Raw genomic sequence first — 19,519 nt, forward strand, 5'->3', positions numbered from 1 at the left:
CTATTTGCTCTGAAACCTTGTCCTCCAGGCTGTAAAGCAATTACTTGAGCTGCCCTTGAACCTCACGATTGTGTCACCTGCTCACACTCCTAACTGGGACCTTGTCAGTGATGTTGTCAACTCCTGCAGCCGAATCTACCGGTCTTCCAAGCAGTGCCGGAATCGTTATGAGAATGTCATCATTCCCAGAGAGGAAGGGAAGGTGAGCTTGTACCCCTTGGTCTTCCTGGGAAGAATTGGCCTCTTCAGTGGCCAGGTCTTGCTGTGTATTGCTGGGTAATGTAGTTGTCCCTGTAGACTGGTGAAGTCAGCCTTCTTGATCAGTGAGGCCTACATCAACACAGTACCTGGCACGTAATGGACATTAGTAGAGAGTCAATCACCTTACCCTTGATCATGTTTGGTGTTAGCATATGAACCAGATGCCAGCCTTTGCTGTTGCTGCAGTCTAGAAAACTGTGCCATTCAGGTTTCAGATGAGTAAGGGAAGAACTCTTCTTTGACTCGTTACCATCTAACTTAAAGAAGAGTCTGCTCATGCTTTCTGTGCTGCTTTTCATGTCTCTGTTTGTGGGTTAACTTTGAGCATTGAAAGTATTTATAGTATAGACAAACCATTGTATTTTTGATTTAAGAAGCCAGCTATGGTTTGCATCCTCAACCCAAATGAGTTGGTATGGCTGCTCAGGGACATGTAGGCCTCTTCTTGGCTTTTCCTCATCTGCTTTGCGTTTGTCTGTTTCTATTTCTCCATTTGGCTCTCTTTACACAGCTCGTGTTCTCTCTCTCTCTCTCTCTCTCTCTCTCTCTCTCTCTCTCTCTTGTCACTTGACAGCTAGTTTTTTCTGTACAGTATCCCCAGGCCATGTCACACCAGCGTTTACAAATGTTCAGCCCCGATGCCAAGGCAGGTGTGCAGAGAACACTGCCTTTCTGAACACATCAGTATGCTCATTAGCATAGGAGCAACAGCGATGTTGGCAAGATAGGCATCTAGTTCTTATTTTGGTACAGTTTGTGAAATGTCTTTGGTGTTAAGAGCCACATGTGCCCTCAGGATGAGGTCGCCACACTCACCTCACTTCTGTGACCACTCTTTGAACCATCTCTTATCATTTCTAAAACACTCATTTCAGAACAAAGCATTTGTTTGCTTTTTTTTTTCCCCCATAAAAAAGCAAGCCTTCCTCATGATACCATTCTGTGGTACCTGTACCATAAAACTTCCTAAAGTCTCACATTCACTCTTTATTTTCTGGAAGCATTTAATAATTATAACAGCCATTACCTTAATATTGAAAAAAATAAAGCTAAAATATTTTCTTCTCTTATAGCTGATTTGTGAAGCTAATCCAAAGAAAAAGGCACAAAATATTTATAAGGTACGAGGAGGTGTTCTGAATGAGATGGAAAGCTTTCTGTAAGTGCCTGTGAACAGGAACACAGTGAGATTCAGATTGAGCCCAGACTGTAGTAACAGAAATACAGCACTTAGGGTTTTTTCAAGTGCCTTTTATTCCTATGCATAGAGGCTTTGCTTCTTCATCTGAAGGAACCACACAAGTGACTCACTGAGCCCCTCAGGGACATCAGAGCCTCCCTGTTGCTCACACCCTGTTGAGGCCTGTGACATGCTGGCTAGATGCCAATAAGCACACTGTCCTTAGCCCTGGCGCTGTTGTTCATAGCTAGAACCATCCAGGGCTTGTTGTTGAACACGTGTCTTTCCTGCCTTTGGCCTTGTCTTGCCTTCACTCTGGTGGTGGGTGTGACTCACTAGCTCTTACTCTCCCTTCTCCCTTTGCTTAGTGTTGTTGTTGTTGTTGTTTTTATATAGGAGAATGTTGAAGAAGCAGTTCCATGTAACCGTGCACGTTCATTTTTTAGTTCTGACTTTCCTTGGCATTCTCTTCTGAACTTAAGGCATTCCTCCAGCAACAGATGTGTACATGTGTGTATTTGCCTAACTATATCATAACTATACTGGGTATACATTACTGACTGTGATAATAGGGTTGGTCAGGGTTTAGAGATACTGAGGGACAGAGAGAGTCCTGGGCTAGTTGGGGTTGTGAACTCTTGTCCCTGACCTCTGACCTTGCACGACTGTCTCTGGACTTTCTGTATCTGAGGGGGTTAAGATGTCTTGGTAATAAGTAGACAACTGTTGAATTGTCTATGGCATTTCTAAGCAGAAAGGATCACTAGGTACAAATGATGTCACAGCCCCAAGGAATGCAGTTTTAGACATCTCTGCTACCTCACTGTCCAGTATGGGTAGAAGGTATCTATTGAATTACCACTGCCTCATTTGTCCAGGGTATTAGACTCAACACCCTGTTACCTGCTGTGTGTTAACTCCGGAGTGTGACCCTGAATATTTTGTGCAACATTTCTTTCCTCAGTGAAAGGGAGGCTCAACTGAGCAAAGTTCTAAGAATTGGGGAGTATTGCCAGCTACCAGCAAATGATTGCATTTCCCTGTTGCAACTGTTGTCTTATTATGTTATCCCAAAAAGAAAGAAAGGGAATGGGACTTGGGTGCAGCCACTGGATCTTAGCCACAGGCTTCTAATTCAGAAAATGTTGTTTCCAGAGTAGTTGTGTGTCATGCTGATGGTCTAAACTTGAGCTCCTATCAATTTTGTTTCAGAGTAAGAACAACCGTCCACTCCGCACAAGCCAGATTTATGCCCAGGATGAGAATGCCACTCACACCCAGCTGTACACAAGCCACTTCGACCTGATGAAAATGACAGCTGGCAAGAGAAGCCCCCCCATCAAGCCTCTGTATGTTCCCTGGGCTTTCATCCTCTTACTGTGATTGCAGCAGCTGAGAAGCTAGTGCTCAAGACTTTTTCTTGACTATGTTGTCTTCCTGTTGGTAACCATTCCCTTGTTTTTATTGCAGGCTTGGAATGAATCCCTTTCAGAAAAACCCTAAGCATGCCTCTGTGCTGGCAGAAAGGTACTTCTATGGAGCGGACACAGTTTTTACATTCGAAATGAGTTTAGAACAGTAGTGTGAGGCAGTATGATCTAAGCTTTGGCTATGATGGTGGTACATGCTCTGTACTTGAGAAATGTTGAGGTCTTTGCCTTTAAGTGTGTGTGCGGTAGCCTCTGCCAGCCAGCCAGCCAGCCAGCCAGCCAGCCAGCCAAGATACATGAGAGTCATGTTCTGCATTTGTAAGGAGCCATCATCTCCTTTTGCTTTTTGGCAGAGGCTTTGTTCTCTGGGATAGCAAATATGTTCCAACGCTAAGAAAATGATTGCAAAGAACTTTCTTCCTCAGGCTCTTCTGCCCTGCAGGTACAATTCTTGTTGGTTGTACCATAAAAGGTTATTTAGTTTAGAGGTGAGTGTACTTGGTTATTCAATAAATGAAAAATTAATTAGTGGATGGATTGTGAAATGGGAAGATGGGAGAAAGTGACCATTCTCTTTGGCGTTGAGCTCTGGCCTGGATACTGGCAGTGGTTGTTTGTTTGTTCTCTGGATGAACTCTTAGAGAGGAAGTCTGGTCTGGTGAAACAGCTGCCTCTCTGTTTGCATCACTGCCCACGTGCACACTGGTTGCTTCCTCTCCAGCCCTTCCTTTTTTGTTTTGCTGTGTGTCTCCTTGTCACATAGCTATGGGAGTGGTCCTTGCCAAATAGTCAACTCATGACACATTTGCTGAGAGCCCAATAGCACTGCTATGCTTCCTTTAGCAGTGCACCTTGTGACATGGGTTTTTCACCTCATGGTTTCCCATCTCCTGGGGCTGGGCCATTATGTTGAAGCCCAGCCCTGCTTTGCTGTTTTTTGTTCTTTGTGTTTTTGCCGTAGGGATTACCTTCAGAGGTGCCCTGTATTACTCATGTGTTATATGTACCTCTGCAGCAGATTGGGTGGAGTGTGATGAGTTGGTTGATCAAGCTAGTGTATGTTAGTAGGTCAAAGGCGGCCATGGCACACAGTGCATATGAATGGTGCTGGCATGCCTTCCAGAGGTCTATGTAGCATGAAAGAGGGAGGAAAGGCTTTTCGCAGATGGCTGTGTACAGGACATAAAGGAGGCTCTTTGGGGCTTGGGAAGAGTAATTTCAGGTGCCAGTGTAGGGGGCATTTAGTCACCTCCCTGGGAAGGTGGGATGTGAGCTGGGCCTGGAGAGGAAGCTTGAGGACAAGAGAATCAGAGCCACCAGACCTATATAGGTAAAAACAGACTGTACTGAAGGGCTAGATATGGGTATTAATGAGGTCACTCTGGCCTATCATGTAATTTAACTGGGTGATGACCTAACTTCTGCTCTGGAGTGCTAGTAAAAGGATTTAGTGGGGGGTAAGAGGTGGGGTAGTGTTTGTCCAGGGTTGTGGTGTAGCTTTGGGCAGGCTCTAGGTTCTCTGGTAAGCAGTGGAAGACTTGTGGAGGTATTTCTGAGCAGACCCAGAGAGTTCATGAAGTGCTGCCTGATAGTAAATTCTTAAAATTACAGAAAGCACTGAATGTCTTGTATCCTGGCGGTTTTGTTTGTATTTGCTTTCTTTTTGAGACTAGGCCTTAACACAGGCTGGCCTTGAACTTTGTGGTAATCCTCTGGCCTCAGGCCTCAGCCTCCAGACTGAGGAGAAGCCACTACCTCTGTGTATTGTTTTGTTTCTGTAGTAAAAACCTTTCACTTAAGCATTACTTGACTTCTTCTTGGTATCTACACATTCCCAACATTACACTTTTTTTTGTATTATTAAGTCAAGTCAGGTTTCATTTGGTTTTTGTTTGTTTGTTTGTTTGTTGTTTGTTTTTGCTTTGTTTTTCAGAATAGGGTTTCTCTTTGTAACAGCCCTAACTGTCCTGGAACTTTTTTGTAGACCAAGCTGGCCTCAAACTTCCTGCCTCTGCCTCCCAGTGCTGGGATTAAAGGCATGTGCCACCACGCCTGGCTGTTTGTTTTTAACACAAGCCTGAAATATAGTCAGTCTGGTAGCTGAGACTATGACAGAATGAGTAGTGTATATAAGTAGTGTATACAGTATGGACTCCCCGGACCAAAACACAGCTCATTCCGTCCTGAGCTGGAATGAATGGGACAGTGCCTGTTTTCATCAAACTATTGAGGACAATATGTAGTTTCAAACCAGTGACTTGTGAGACTAGAGATAAGACTCAGCAGCTAAGAGTTTGGTTTCTAGCACCCATGTCAGATGGTTCACAACCACCTGTTACCTGTTACTTCAGCTCCCTGGAATCTTCTGGCCTCCATAGACACCTGTATTCATGTGCATAAGCTCAGATACCTACACATAGTTAAAAAATCTGTTTAAAAAACAAAGGAACCCGGACTGCTCTGTGGACTGGAGAGGGAGGGGGAGAGGAGTGGGGGGAGGGGGAGAAGGGTGGGAGGAGGGGAAGGGAAATGGGAGGCTGGGAGGAGGTGGAAACTTGTTTTTTGTTTATGTTTTTTTTTCTTCTTTTCGCAATAAAAAAAAAAACAAAGGACAAAATACTAATGAATTGTTTCTAGAATTTTCCAAGTAATATTTTTGATCATGGCTGATATATGTAACCTAAGCTGTAGATAAGAGAACTTTTTACCTTTCAGTGGAATCAACTATGACAAACCACTGCCTCCTATTCAAGTTGCATCTCTCCGTGCAGAGCGAATTGCAAAAGAGAAAAAGGTATGGTGCCCTGGACTTTGGGTCCTCTCAGAAACTTGCTGCTGTGATGTGCTGTCACCCCGGGCTGGGTCCAGCTCCTTTAGCAGCTTCTCTTTCTGTCTGACCCATCTAGGCTTTGGCTGATCAGCAGAAGGCACAGCAGCCACCTGTGACGCAGCCACCCCCTCCGCAGCAACAGCAGCAGCAACAGCAGCAGCAACAGCAGCAACAGCAGCAACAGCAGCAGCAGCAGCAGCAGCAGCAGCAGCAACAGCAGCAACAGCAGCATCAGCAGCAGCAACCCCCACCACCTCCACAGCAGCCACCACCACCACTGCCACAGCCACAGGCAACAGGCAGCCAGCCACCAGCAGGACAGCCTGCTGTCCAGTCCCAGCCCCAGGTCCAGGCCCAGCCCCAGCCTGTGCAGACACAGTCAAAGGGGCAACCAACAATGACAACTGTGGGAAGTGCTGCTGTATTGGTGAGAGCCTCTAAGCCCACAGTCTCTAGACCACCCCCTGCAAGAACACGCGGTGCTCCCTGGGGGAGCCTGTGTTTTTATTGACTGTGCCATCCTCCAAGGCTCGTGACCGAGCCTCACTGGGTTGGGAGGGTAAAGCCACTTTTTGGTACTAAGGAGAACCTGGGTTCTAAAGTTGGGTGTAGTTGCATATACTTTTAATCCAAGCTTAAGGGGGATCACAACAGGAAGATCTTGAGTATAAGTCCAGCCTGAGCAGTAAAACTGTGACTCAAAAATAAGATGCTGGATTCTGTAGAATAACACCGATGAGCTTGCTCCCTTCATTTATTGCAAGTGTAGCAAAAATGATGCCCCACCTGTGCCCACTCATGTTTTCAGGCCATAAGTACACAAATATCCAAAGGAAATTCAGAGTTATGACCCTGAAGGACATACTCGTTGACATCTGTACTTGAGTTCATTGTCTGTGATGCTCATTACACAGACATTGAAGAGAGCAGACTCTGTGCCAATGGATAACACTTGAGGCTGTCAGCCAGGCGTAAAAGTGCACATGAGTGCTGGTTTGGGTGGTTTTCTCAGGAGCCGTCCACTTTATTTTTTGAGATGATCCTTCACCCAGGGCTTGCAGAGTTGGCTAAGTAGGCTGTCTGTTGAACCACAGAGATCCTTGTGTACACTTTACCAGTACAAGGATTATAAGCATACACACTACTTCTGGGTTTTTATATGGGTGCTAGGAGTCAAACTTAGATTTTAATACGTGCAAAGCAAGCACCTTACCAAGATCTTCTCAGACTCTGAATCATTACATTGAACTGTGTTAGGTTCTTTTTTTTTGTTTTTTTGTTTTTTGTTTTTAATGTGGTTGGGGATCATTCTTTCTTCACTGAGATGATACATTTACTAAGCCTGTATGGTGTGGGAACATTGACAGAAAGACTGATAAGCAGTATCTCCTGTCCACTGAAGTTCACGTTCCTATGTAGAATAGAGTAATGACCACAGGAAGAGCCTGGACAGTGGTTAGCTGGCAAGAAGATTCTTTTTTTTTTAAATGGATTTTTAAAAGGTATTTATTTAATTAATTTATTAAGTATACAGTGGTCTGCATGCCTGCAGGGCAGAAGAGGGCACCAGATCTCATTTCAGGTGGTTGTGAACCATCAAGTGGTTGCTGGGAATTGAACTCAGGACCTTTGGAAGAGCTGGCAGTGCTCTTAACCACTGAGCCATCTCTCCAGCCCGGCAAGAAGATTCTTGCTGAAGAGGTGACATTTGAAAGTTGAAGCCTGAATGACAGGAAGGCATTCATGAGAAGGATGGAAGCAGCCAGCACAGAGTCTTGCATGTCGTTAATGTGGTGGTGGTGGGCACAGTCTGGAGGTAGTGCATGGGGTGAGGGGCAGCATGGAAAGGGGAAGGCAACCTTGTAATAACCCAGGTGCGGAGGACCAGGCTAGAGTCTGAAGCTCAGGAATTTGCATTGACTGATGGTAATGGCTTTTGGAGAGTTTGTGCAGCATAAGGCCTGACCTGAAATTAATGACCTGAAGTTAACCTGAATTTCTATTTTCAATAGGCAGGAACCATTAAGACATCAGTCACTGGAACAAGCATCCCAACAGGTAAGGAGGGTGCAGAGGGCTTGGAAATGGAGCTCAGTGTTTCTCCTCCGGCCTCACCTACATCCTCCTCTTTAGGCACTGTGAGTGGAAACGTGCTTGTGAACACAATAGCGGGTGTTCCCGCTGCTACCTTCCAGTCCATTAACAAGCGTTTGGCATCACCTGTGGCTCCTGGAACTTTGACTGTGAGTTGTTCCATGTTCAGAGAGCTTTTACTATGACTTGTATTTTGGGAAGATTATTTGCTCTTTGAATGTTGCACAGATGAAAAAAAATAACTGGTCTAGTTTGAATTTTATAAAAGAAGTAGCTGATCAGTTAGGGAATCCTCAGGTGTTAAGAAACTGTCCTCTTTTGTATTATTAGGGAAGAGTGATTTTCCTCATAGGACAAGTTTTCAGAGAGGGAGAGGTGGTATATGAAGAAACAGCAGCCAGTCCCTTTGACCTGGGTGCCCCTTAACTGTGCCTCAGTGTACTAGTGGGAAGCAGAGATGAGGTGGTTACCTTGGTAGAGTGCTGTGCTGGAGTGTGGAGCACAATGGAGCACAGTGCCATGTAAAGGGAGCAAGCAAGCTGGCTGCCTGGAGTGAAGGCAGCTGGGCAGGAGAGAGAGCCATCACAAGCATAAAGGTAGAGGTTAGCTTGGGGAAGATGATCCCCTAGGAGGAAAGGAAACACCCTCTGTGGCATAACACAGAAAATGTGATCAGAAGGTTTCTTTTTTTTTTTTTCTCTTTCTTTCTTTCTTTCTTTCTTTCTTTCTTTCTTTCTTTCGTGTGTGTGGTTTTTCGAGACAAGGTTTCTCTGTGGGTTTGGAGCCTGTCCTGGAACTAGCTCTTGTAGACCAGGCTGGCCTTGAACTCACAGAGCTCTGCCTGCCTCTGCCTCCCAAGTGCTGGATTAAAGGTGTGGGCCAACACTGCCCGGCGATCAGGTTTCTAATGTCAGCCCCCTGCTTTCCTTTCATAGCTCATAGTCAGAATAAAACACATTGTATTAGAATTCATATTCTGATACCCAGAGGCAGCCTGTCTCCTGTATAAGAAGTGATATTTCAAAGCTCTTATGCTGGGGTTTAGAGAATATGTTTTCTATGAAGGTGTTGTTTCTCTGATAAACTGTAGGTAGACACACAAATGGATGGAGTTGGAGAGGGTACAGAACTACATAGATATACATACTTGTCTGTAACCAGTGGGTTTGTTGAACATGCCAAGGGAAGCTCGGAGGGATTGGAATGGACTGCCTCACCAGATAGCGCCAAGGGAAGCTAGGAGGGATTGGAATGGACTGCCTCACCAGATAGCGCCAAGGGAAGCTAGGAGGGATTGGAATGGACGGCCTCACCAGATAGCGCCAAGGGAAGCTAGGAGGGATTGGAATGGACGGCCTCACCAGATAGCGCCAGAACGGTTGAGGAGCCATACTAAGCCGCTAAACTTGTTGTATGATTCACTCTTGTCTCTTTTCTTTTCTTTTTTTCTTTTCTTTTTTTCTTTTCTTTTTTCTTCCCTCCCTCCCCTGCCTCCCGAGTGCCAGGATTAAAGGAATGTACCACCATGCCTAGCTGAATTCACACTTCCTTGGCTTGGCAGCTACCCCAAGTCCTATGATAACATTCCTGTGTTACCTTTCTAGACATCCGGAGGTTCTGCTTCTGCTCAAGTGGTCCATACCCAGCAACGAGCAGTTGGTTCCCCAGCTACTGCCACCACTGACCTGGTGTCCATGACAACAACTCAGGGTGTTCGGGCAGTCACTTCCGTGACAGCCTCAGCTGTGGTCACTACCAACCTGACTCCAGTGCAGACCCCAACCCGGTCTTTAGTGACCCAAGTGTCCCAAGGTGAGAGACTTGGTGTTTCCCTGAGCTAGTATCTACTATTAGAGCTTCAGCTTGCAGGTATTATCCAGGACTGCTGAAGATGCCATGGTCTAACAAGTCAACCTCTTTATAGCCACAGGAGTTCAGCTTCCTGGAAAAACCATCACTCCTGCTGCCCACTTCCAGCTTCTTAGGCAGCAACAGCAGCAGCAGCAGCAACAGCAGCAGCAACAGCAGCAGCAGCAGCAACAGCAGCAGCAGCAGACCTCCCAGGTTCAAGTTCCACAGCTCCAGGGCCAGGCCCAGTCTCCTGCACAGATCAAAGCCGTGGGCAAGCTGGCACCGGTGAGCATATCCTTCACCATAACATCACAGGCATATCTGACTTGTCTGCAGTTCAGAGCCTGTTTTACAAAAATCTATCATTGTCGTTAGGTTAGAGAGCCTGCTTTTTTGTATTTAACACAATTTTTCATCTAGTAAGTGTGACTCATTCTTCTAAGAAGCATTAGGAAACCTTAGCTTCCTGCCAGCAGGTACATCTCCAAGCATTGTATTACCACAGCTCATTTTCCAGAGAACTAAAAAGCTTGTCTGCACCTTTCTGGGAGGATAGTGTGAAGATGATCCCTCAGTGCTCCTCTTCTGGAGTAGCTAGGTCAAAGTATGCTTTTCTTTGCTGCTTGTTTGAAAATTGTTGTTCCTCGTTTTGCCAGTCTGTTGTCTTGTTGTCTTTGGTGCTAGTGTATTTACTTTAGAAGGGAATTGTTATGTCCTTGCAACAAATGCAGCATTAAAAGGAACCAGAAAAACAGATGCAATGTGAGTAGACTGATTGCTGGGTCTGCCATTGTGAGCTGCTGATCAGAGGCTTGACTCACTAGAGCTGAGGTGAGGCCACCTCTGTGAAGCTTGGGAAGGACCCAGAGATGAGTCGGTGGTCCCGTGTGTCTTTTGTCAGTATTCTATTGGGACCTCCAGAGTGAGTTTCGTTCTCTTTGAGAGGTGGTGGTAAGATACCTCAGATGAAAACTACCTAGCTGTCTGTGGCTACTACACATACCTTAAATCATTTGAAATGCCACAAATTATGACATTCAGTTCCTCATTCAGAGATTATGTTTTAGGGCTCCAAAGCCCCCCAAGGATGTGGCTGCTTAATTATACAGCACCTTTTCTTCCAGTAAACCAGAGTAATTGTTCTCACTACTCTAAGGCCAGCAGGGGAAAATTGTCTGATAGCATTGAGATTGCTCCAGTCAGCATTTCTCACCCAGCCCAGCTGCAGGAGTCCTGCTCACCCTCTTGTTCCTTTGTTTTTTTTTTAACCCACATTCTCCTAATTCAGTTTCAAATCCATTGTCATTTCTGATATATCCAGAGAGATCTAATAGTTATGAACAGCTCATACATTTGTGGGAAGGGGGTGGGGTGCCTTTTTTGTTTTTGTCTTTTGAACTAGTGTCTTGATAACTTCTGTTTTTGAGTCAGGTAATATCACGTAACTGATGTTGGCCTTGAACACCTGGTCCTTTCCTCTTTACTTCCATTGTGCTATTAATTGTAAATTTGAGTAATCATGCCCAGCTCATTATCTTGTTATCTTCATAAGGTTTATTGCCAAGTTATTACTATTGATGGAGTGTGGTTACAAAGTCATTATTCTTTATTTAAATTGACTCATGAGAAATAAGAACTTGGAAACCTTGCTGTGACCTTAGTGATCTGTCAAAGTTGCTGTCCCCACTTCTGTGAAGTGCTGATTTTTTTTTCTTTTTTGTTTGTTTTTTGAGACAGGGTTTCTCTGTAGCTTTTGGAGCCTGTCCTGGAACTAGCTCTTGTAGACCAGGCTGGCTTCGAACTCACAGAGATGCGCCTACCTCTGCCTCCCGAGTGCTGGGATTAAAGGTGTGCGCCACCACTGCCCGGTGAAGTGCTCATTTTCATTCAGTACACAGTTGGTTTTGGGGATGGTTTACATTCTGTACATGTAATCATAAGGGGGGCTTATGGTTGGTGCATGCAGAGAACATACCTTATTTGGGTTTCAGGAACATATCATCAAGATGCAGAAACAGAAGATGCAGCTGCCACCACAGCCCCCACCACCGCAGGCCCAGCAAGGTCCCCCACAGCAGCCAGCACAAGTGCAAGTGCAGACACCACAGCCCCCACAGCAGCAACAGAGTCCTCAGCTTACCTCAGTCACAGCCCCACGGCCTGGAGCTTTGCTCACGGGCACCACTGTGGCCAACCTCCAGGTGGCCCGGCTTGTAAGTTCCAGTTTATATATTTATTGTCCAAATACCATCTTTGCATTTACTGAAAGTTTTTTGGGGTTGTTTTTTAAATTGTGGCCGGGAGTGCACATGCATGTGTGGTGAGGTTGAACAACTTTGTAGAGTTGGTGGTCTTCTTCCATTGTTACATGAGTTACAGAGATTAAACTCCGATTTCTAGGCTTGTACAACAAGCACCTTAACCTGCTGAACCGTCTCAGCAGACACCTGCTTCTGTTGCTTGCTCAGGATCATGTTAGGTCTTGTGGCAGACTTAGATTTGAAGCAGAAGATTTGGTCCTTACAGAGGATGATGAGATACTAGACTTTTGGCAAGTTGTGCTAGCACTGCTTACAGAACCAGCAGAGTGTCACCAGGCCTGTTAGGGACTGAATGGTTGGGGATAACAGAAGGTGAATAGTGAGGAGTAGGCACAGCTTACTGACTGTCCTCTTTGCAGAGGAAGGGTAGGGGCAATCTCAGTATGGCTAGAACACAGAACAGCTGATGTTGCAGGCACCCCAGGTTCCATGGCCAGCTAAATAGTGACCACTTGGCAGCAGGGAGAGCCTTTGAGGGTTTGAAGGAAGGAACATAGCAAGATAGTGATGTCTGAGGATATGCACACACTGCGGTCAATGTGCTGTGGGTCTTCTGTATCACAACAGCCAGTGATGAGTGCCTGTTGGAGGCTTGCCCACCCGTGCTTCCCTAGGAGCTCTGTACCAGTTTCCTGGTGTTTTGTATTATGAGCTATCTTTAACAAGTGAAGGAACTGTGGCACATGGGCTAATTACCTGCTCAGATCCTTTACTTGGCAACTGTAGCTTGTGCTAGGACTGGGGTCCCAGGTACTTGAGCTCCGCTCTTTGTATAGGTCTTAGTGAGAGGCCCCCTCCACCAAAGAGGGAATCTGAGGGTAACTTATTTAAAAAATCAAAACAAAAAATGCAAGCCTGTTGTGACTGTGTTTACAAACTGAGTCAGGAGAGTGGTAACAGCTAGTAGATAGGAGCTTAATGGGCTGTTGCAGAGCAGATTGTAATTAGGCCACAAACCTTACATGCTAGTTAATACAATAGTACTCGTCTCCTGCAGAAATAGTGGGGCTGTTTACAAAGCTTTTGTCAGTGGTAACGAGATCAAATGACTAAATGTTCACTAAATGGACCTAAAAGGTGGGTTAGCAACTGGATTCGTTACTTTTGTTTATCATGGCGGGAAGTTGTGGCAGTGTGAAAAAGAGGAGACAGGTGACATGGCCTCTACACTCAGGAAGCAGAGGCAAATGCCAATGCTTGTCAGACTTTGCTGCTCCTTTTGCCTGTACAGTCTGGGCTCCCAGTTCACACTGAGGTGGGTCTTCCCCTCTGCTCTACAGCCTCCTTACATACTTTCCCAGAGAGTTGTCTCCTGGGCAGTTCTAAATCCAGTCAGGTTGACAATCAAGGTTAACCTTTCTTCAGGCAACTTGGAGAGTGCCAGCTGTCAAGGGAAGAGGCAACAGAACCCCGGGACTCATTCTACTGTTGCATTTTTGCACTGATAGAACAAATGCTAAGCAGGCTGAATGTCAGTTTCAATCCCATGTCTGTGGGCACGTTAGGACTGTGGGTAGCTTTTCCTTTCTAGGTTTCTTTTTATTTTTATGTGTGTTTGGTAATTGACTCATTTTCATTTGCCTTTTGTAAAATGTAATTTAGGGAGAAGAATGCTTGTGGAAAACTGTAGAATTAATTGGGTTGCCTTGATTGTGTTTTCAGATAGGCGGTTATGGCAGTGATCTTGGAGAGAAGGGTGTGGTGGAAGAGTGATGTGGGGGAGAGTAAGTGGCACAGAGTGAGGAGCAGAAATGAGTGTTTGGAATCTTAAGAACACCAGAACCATGGCAGTGGGGCAGACAAGCACAAAAGTCTTGTACAGATCCTGTCTGCATGTGTCTGTTAGCGACAAGCAAAAGTCCTGGAGATTCTCCTCTAGGTTACTGCCCCCTTCCTCTGTCTGTGTAACTCTCTTGGCCTCTGGTCAAGAAAATATTTTTTAAAAAGTAGGAAAGAAAAGGACACACAATGTCTGAATTTCTCTGGATTCTCCTGTTATTTTCACTGTTTAGACCCGGGTCCCTACTTCTCAGCTGCAGGCACAAGGGCAGATGCAAACTCAGACACCCCAGCCTGCTCAGGTGGCCTTGGCAAAGCCTCCAGTGGTATCTGTCCCAGCAGCTGTGGTCTCCTCGCCGGGGGTCACGACCCTGCCTATGAACGTTGCAGGGATCAGCGTGGCAATTGGACAGCCACAAAAAACAGCAGGTACCTTCCTGCAGCTTCTTGCTGTATGCCTTTCTCAGGTGGCCATGTGGTATACAGGGAGCCTTTTCTGTTGGAGATGGTCACTGCCTTGCTCTGTCTTAACACCTGCTTTACACATTTAGTTCTAGGGCTTAGTGTAAATTCTCTTAGTTTTCCAAGTCCCAAGTTCTGGCTCTTAGTTTAACCATTAACATTCTGACATTTCTCTTGTTTGTCATTTATGAAATAGAAACTGGCAGTGGTAGTGCACACCTTTAATCCCAGCACGTGGGAGGCAGAGTTAGGCAGATCTGAGTTCAAAAACAGCTAGGGTCACACAGAGAAACTGCCTCAAAAGAAAAAAATAACAAACAAAACACCACACTGTTTAATTTGCCTTAGTACAATTCTAGGATTTATTCTTTTCTGAACAGAACCTGGATAAACAGGGAACCCTTGCCAGGACCTAACTGACCCTATTCTTATAGGGCAGACTGTCGTGGCCCAACCTGTACATGTCCAACAATTGCTGAAGCTCAAGCAGCAAGCAGTCCAGCAGCAGAAGGCCATCCAGCCACAAGTTGCCCAGGGCCAGGCTGCCGTCCAGCAGAAGGTATGGGTTCTTTGTGTGAAGTTTTATTTGAGTGCAGGTTTTTGCTGGGGAGGAGGGTCCAAAGTAAACGGGCTACAAGCCTTACAAGGGCAGGGTTGCTAGTATGGTCAGTGTCCCTTGTTTTTCTTTTTGAGATGTAAGGGATGATGATAGGGTGGGTAGAATCCAGCTGGATGCCAGGTATGGAAGGGACTAGAAAAGATTAAAAAAGCAGGAATGGCTCTTCATGTGGAATTCACGGGGACTGTGAGTTCAGGGCAAGGAACACTGCCTTCTGTACTTAGTGTGTTTACTGGTGGTACCACCCCTATGGAAGAAAGGTAGGGCAATGTCAGTATCTTGGGATGGTCTTGACCTTGTTGTCTAAGAAGTGCTGTGAAGAGGCCAAATGGTGAAGACTCTTGGCATCTGTTGAGGGTTTAAATAAGGAACCTGGTTTCACCTGGCTCTGATCCTCTGGTGTCTTTTCTTCAGCTAACCACCCAACAGATCACTGCTCAGGGCCCACAGCAGAAAGTCACCTATGCTGCCCAGCCAGCCCTTAAAACCCAGTTTCTGACCACACCCATCTCCCAGGCCCAGAAACTGGCTGGGACTCAGCAGGTGCAGACGCAAATCCAGGTAAGCATGCTGCTGTGTGCAACTCAGTGCAGATGGTAGGGCCTGTGGAAGAGTACCAGCACCCAGCCAGTGTGGCTAACCAGTGCTTGACCTTTTCTGCAGGGCCCTTTCTGGTTAGTAGGCATGGAGCCTTTCAGAACATAGGGGAGTCTCATGAGTGAGGTCTCAGACTTATGCTGTTGTTATACCAACTTCTTTTGTGTGTTCATGTGTTAAGTGTGTGTGTATATGGGAGACTGACTGTGTGTACATGTACACAGATGGTGTGTGTGTGAGAGAGAGACAGAGACTGACTGACTAATTGTGTGTGCAAGCGCACAGATGGTCCCTAAGTAGTCCTGGCCACTCTTGTCACAGATATGCAGTGTCATTGCCTGGCTGTGGGTTTGTTTGTGCAGGTCCACCTGGATTCCAGAGCTCCCTGTCTGGGGTGGGAACAGGAGAAACTTGGGTACTTTATTAGCTTGTGTTCCGGGTAATGATGAGGTTTCATCTTTTCCTGGTTTTTGACTTTCAAGTCTCCGCTGACATCCTGTCAAGTTGTCTGCCAGGCTGGATACTGACTAAAGTCTGTCCTGGAGCCGGGTGGAGCACGCCTGTAATCCCAGCACTGGGGAGGCAGGGGCAGCTGGATCTCTGGGAGTTTGAGGCCTGCCTGATCTACAGAGTTGGAATGGCTCTGGACCAGAAAAGTCTCCAAAGCTACAAAAAGAAATGCTGTCTCTGTGTAACTCCAGCTTAGGAGACCCAGTCCCTTCTTTCTTGCCTCTATAGTACCTGCACTCAATATGCACAGGCACACACATACATGAAACAAAAAGAAACCCACCCCAGAGGTTGTAGCTTCATGATTTTGCTTTCTCACTTAGCTATTTAATCCAAAGAGGGCCTTGATGAAATCTGTGTGAATGCCTGTTATTTTATTTTCAAGGCTGCTTATTAAAAAATGTCCATCCTACTTCCACTCTATCCTGTGGATTCCTCCTGTGTGTTCCATCATGCCCTGTTTAATAATTGTGCCACTTGGGTCTCTGGCAGGCATGTTCTTCTGCTCTGTCCTTTAGGACTGTTTTGATGATTTTGGATTCCAACCACTGTTAGAACTGCATGGATTCAGTAGTAAAAGAGTTGGTAGTCTATGATCTTAGCTTCTAAGCCACCAGGAGAATACATCTTCTGTTATGTATACCTAAAGGGCCTTATAAATTATGTTAAATGTATTTATTGTGGTATTGGGTATTAATCCCAAAACCTTATATAAGTATGCTCTGCTGCTGAGCCACATCTCCAGCCTTGTAAAAAAAAATTAATTTAGAAAGTTTTGCTGAGTTGCTAGACAATTTTGAACTCCTTTTGTAGGCCAGGTAGACCAGGAACTTGTGAGCTTCCTGTCTCGGCCTCCCAAGCAGCTAGCAGATATGAGCGGCTATGTAGGCGTGGGAATGAAAGCTAGGTCTTCCGTATGAGCTCTCAGTCACTGAGCCAGTGCTGCAGCTCTGCTGTTTGCAAACAGTCTTGTTGAAATAAGGGCGGCTGGCTACGTTCCTGGCACCCAGCCGCTGCACGGCTAGCTTTATCTGAAATAATTACACGGAAACTGTATTCTTTTAAACACTGCCTGGCCCATTAGTTCCAGCCTCTTATTGGCTAGCTCTTTTTTTTTTTTTTTTTTGGTTTTTTTCGAGACAGGGTTTCTCTGTGGTTTTGGAGCCTGTCCTGGAACTAGCTCTTGTAGACCAGGCTGGTCTCGAACTCACAGAGATCCGCCTGCCTCTGCCTCCCGAGTGCTGGGATTAAAGACGTGCGCCACCACCGCCCGGCTTGGCTAGCTCTTACATATTGATCTAACCCATTTCTAATAATCTGTGTAGCCCACGAGGTGGTTTACCAGGGAAGATCTTAACCTGCGGCTGTGTCGGGTGGGAGAATCATGGCGACTGACTGACTCACCTTTTCTCCCAGCATTCTGTTCTGTTTACTCCACCCACCTAAGGGTTGGCCTATCAAATGGGCCTAGGCAGTTTCTTTATTAATTAACCAATGAAAGCAACAGATTAGAAAGAAATCACTCCCACATCACAGTCTGTATTCTTAAACAGACTTTATCTTTAGGTAAAGACTGATTTTTAAATGCTGCTCCACAATAATTTAAATATGGGCTGGGCGTGGTGGTGCACACTATTAATCCCAGCATTCAGGAGGCAGATGAATCTCTAAATTCAAGGCTTCTCTGGTTTACAGTTTGTTCCAAGACAGCCAGGGCCACATGGAGACCCTGTCTCCAAAAAAAACCAAAGAAAATAAAATATAAATGTTTCTTGTAGATAATGGTAATTTTGTACACAACCTTGTTCTCTTAACAAAAGCTGTTTATATCATTTTGTATTTTCAATGCATAATACTTTAATGAAAATTTCTTAATTATATTTTGATCATATTCTTTCCCCTGTTATATACAACTCCTCCCAGATCCCTAGACAGAAAGCCTACTTCATTCATATGTTCTGTCTCTCAAAATGCATACTAAAAAACATGGAATCCATTTGGCCAATTATTTCTGGGCATTGGGTCTGTCCTGGAGTGTGTTTAGTATACCCATGACATTGAATTGAAGAACCTGGATTTTCTCTTTCCCAGCAAATAGCTTCTTGATTGGTGTAGGATTTTGTCAACTTCCCCTGTGTTTACATTTCTATCTTCTGGCTTGAGCTGTTAATTTTTTTTTTTAAATTATTAACTGTGTGAGTGCTCTCACACTCTTAAATTCCATACTAATGATCATTGCTTCCATAGGCTTTAGGGTCTCCTTTGTGCAGGCTTGAGGTTACAGAAGTCTGACTAAAGAATAGTTAGCTAGCTTGATAAGTTTCACTATTGCTTAGGCTGGCCTTGCCCAGGCTGACCTCAAACTTACCATCCTTCTGCTCAGGTAGTCTGGTGTGAACTACCATACTTCAGTGTGTGTGGAACTTTTGTAGCTTTCATGATTCTAAGAATTCAACCTAGGGCTACATGCATGCTGCACAAGTTTCATTACTGAGCTACAGCTTCAGCATTGTTCAGTTTTGACAACAGCAAGAAGTGAACACAGGGGGCTGGAGAGATGGCTCAGTTGTTAAGAGCATTGCGTGCTCTACCAAAGGTCCTGAGTTCAATTCCCAGCAACCACATGGTGGCTCATAACCATCTGTAATGAGGTCTGGTGCCCTCTTCTGGCCTTCAGGCATACACGCAGAAAGAATATTGTATACATAATAAATAAATAAATAAAAAAAAAAGAAGTGAACACAACAGGAAGTGAACACAGGGCAGAAAGTTTTGCTTTATAGAACGTGAGTTATGATGGATGAAACCACTGAGAAATTTTGGTGTCTCTCCTGGTAAGACCTGGCCCACTGGGCTTGCCTCTATACAAAACCTTTATCTGGTGTCATTAAGAACTCAGATAAGGGTGCAGTTCACTGCCAAATCTAATTCATGTATAATCAATCCCAAGGAAAAGTTAAAATGTGAACCAAGAATTTTGAGTTATTAAATGGATTGCTTCTGAAAGTGAGTCAGTTGCTCTTTAACCTCCTAGGATCCTGGTGGGCATACTTGAGATTGTTTCTCCATGTTACCTGCCATTATTTGTTTGCTTAAAAGCAGAGAAAGATATTTGTGCATGTATTTTGAATCCTATGCTTGCCTTGTTTTGTCAAAGGTTGCAAAACTTCCTCAAGTTGTACAACAACAAACACCTGTGGCCAGCATCCAGCAGGTTGCATCAGCTTCTCAACAGGTAGAGTGCACAGAGACCTGGAGGGTGCTGGGGGGGAAAATGTGTTTCAGAAGCAGAATACTAGTGATTAGAGAATTACTTTTGGCTTTCATAATTCACACAAAAACATGAGCTTTTGGGAAAAATGACCTACTGAAGAGGGGGAATTTCCAAGGAAAAACCAGACCTGTGCTCCAACCTGCTCTCAGCAGGTACCTTTCTAATGTTCCACAAGACAGGATCACAGCTTCTGGGAGAGAAGCTGGAAGTGAAAACACCCCTTTCTGAACCAGAACCCTCTGGTTTTTTTTACTTTCAGTGCAGTAGTATTTGATTAAAGTGGTGACGTTATTTTTAAAGCTGCCCATGAA

General features: G+C 45.2%; 1 protein-coding gene across 7 annotated transcripts in view; it reads left to right on the forward strand.

Moving 5' to 3' along the window:
• The window catches only part of Ep400 (E1A binding protein p400), a 102,988-nt gene that overhangs the window by 81,569 nt on the left and 1,900 nt on the right, over positions 1-19,519 (forward strand). For all 7 annotated transcript variants that reach the window (XM_041648224.1, XM_041648227.1, XM_041648225.1 and 4 more), the window contains 14 exons: positions 29-202; positions 2,654-2,790; positions 2,912-2,968; positions 5,587-5,665; positions 5,778-6,128; positions 7,714-7,759; positions 7,835-7,944; positions 9,400-9,607; positions 9,720-9,931; positions 11,638-11,859; positions 13,980-14,175; positions 14,643-14,767; positions 15,242-15,388; positions 19,092-19,169. In XM_041648224.1, coding sequence (XP_041504158.1) covers positions 29-202; positions 2,654-2,790; positions 2,912-2,968; positions 5,587-5,665; positions 5,778-6,128; positions 7,714-7,759; positions 7,835-7,944; positions 9,400-9,607; positions 9,720-9,931; positions 11,638-11,859; positions 13,980-14,175; positions 14,643-14,767; positions 15,242-15,388; positions 19,092-19,169 — 2,142 coding nt within the window. The remainder of the gene's footprint in view (positions 1-28; positions 203-2,653; positions 2,791-2,911; positions 2,969-5,586; positions 5,666-5,777; positions 6,129-7,713; positions 7,760-7,834; positions 7,945-9,399; positions 9,608-9,719; positions 9,932-11,637; positions 11,860-13,979; positions 14,176-14,642; positions 14,768-15,241; positions 15,389-19,091; positions 19,170-19,519) is intronic.

Source organism: Microtus oregoni, unplaced genomic scaffold (assembly GCF_018167655.1).
Source record: "Microtus oregoni isolate MIOR12 unplaced genomic scaffold, Mior012 000003F_ref0000135, whole genome shotgun sequence".
NCBI classification, from domain to species: Eukaryota; Metazoa; Chordata; class Mammalia; order Rodentia; family Cricetidae; genus Microtus; species Microtus oregoni.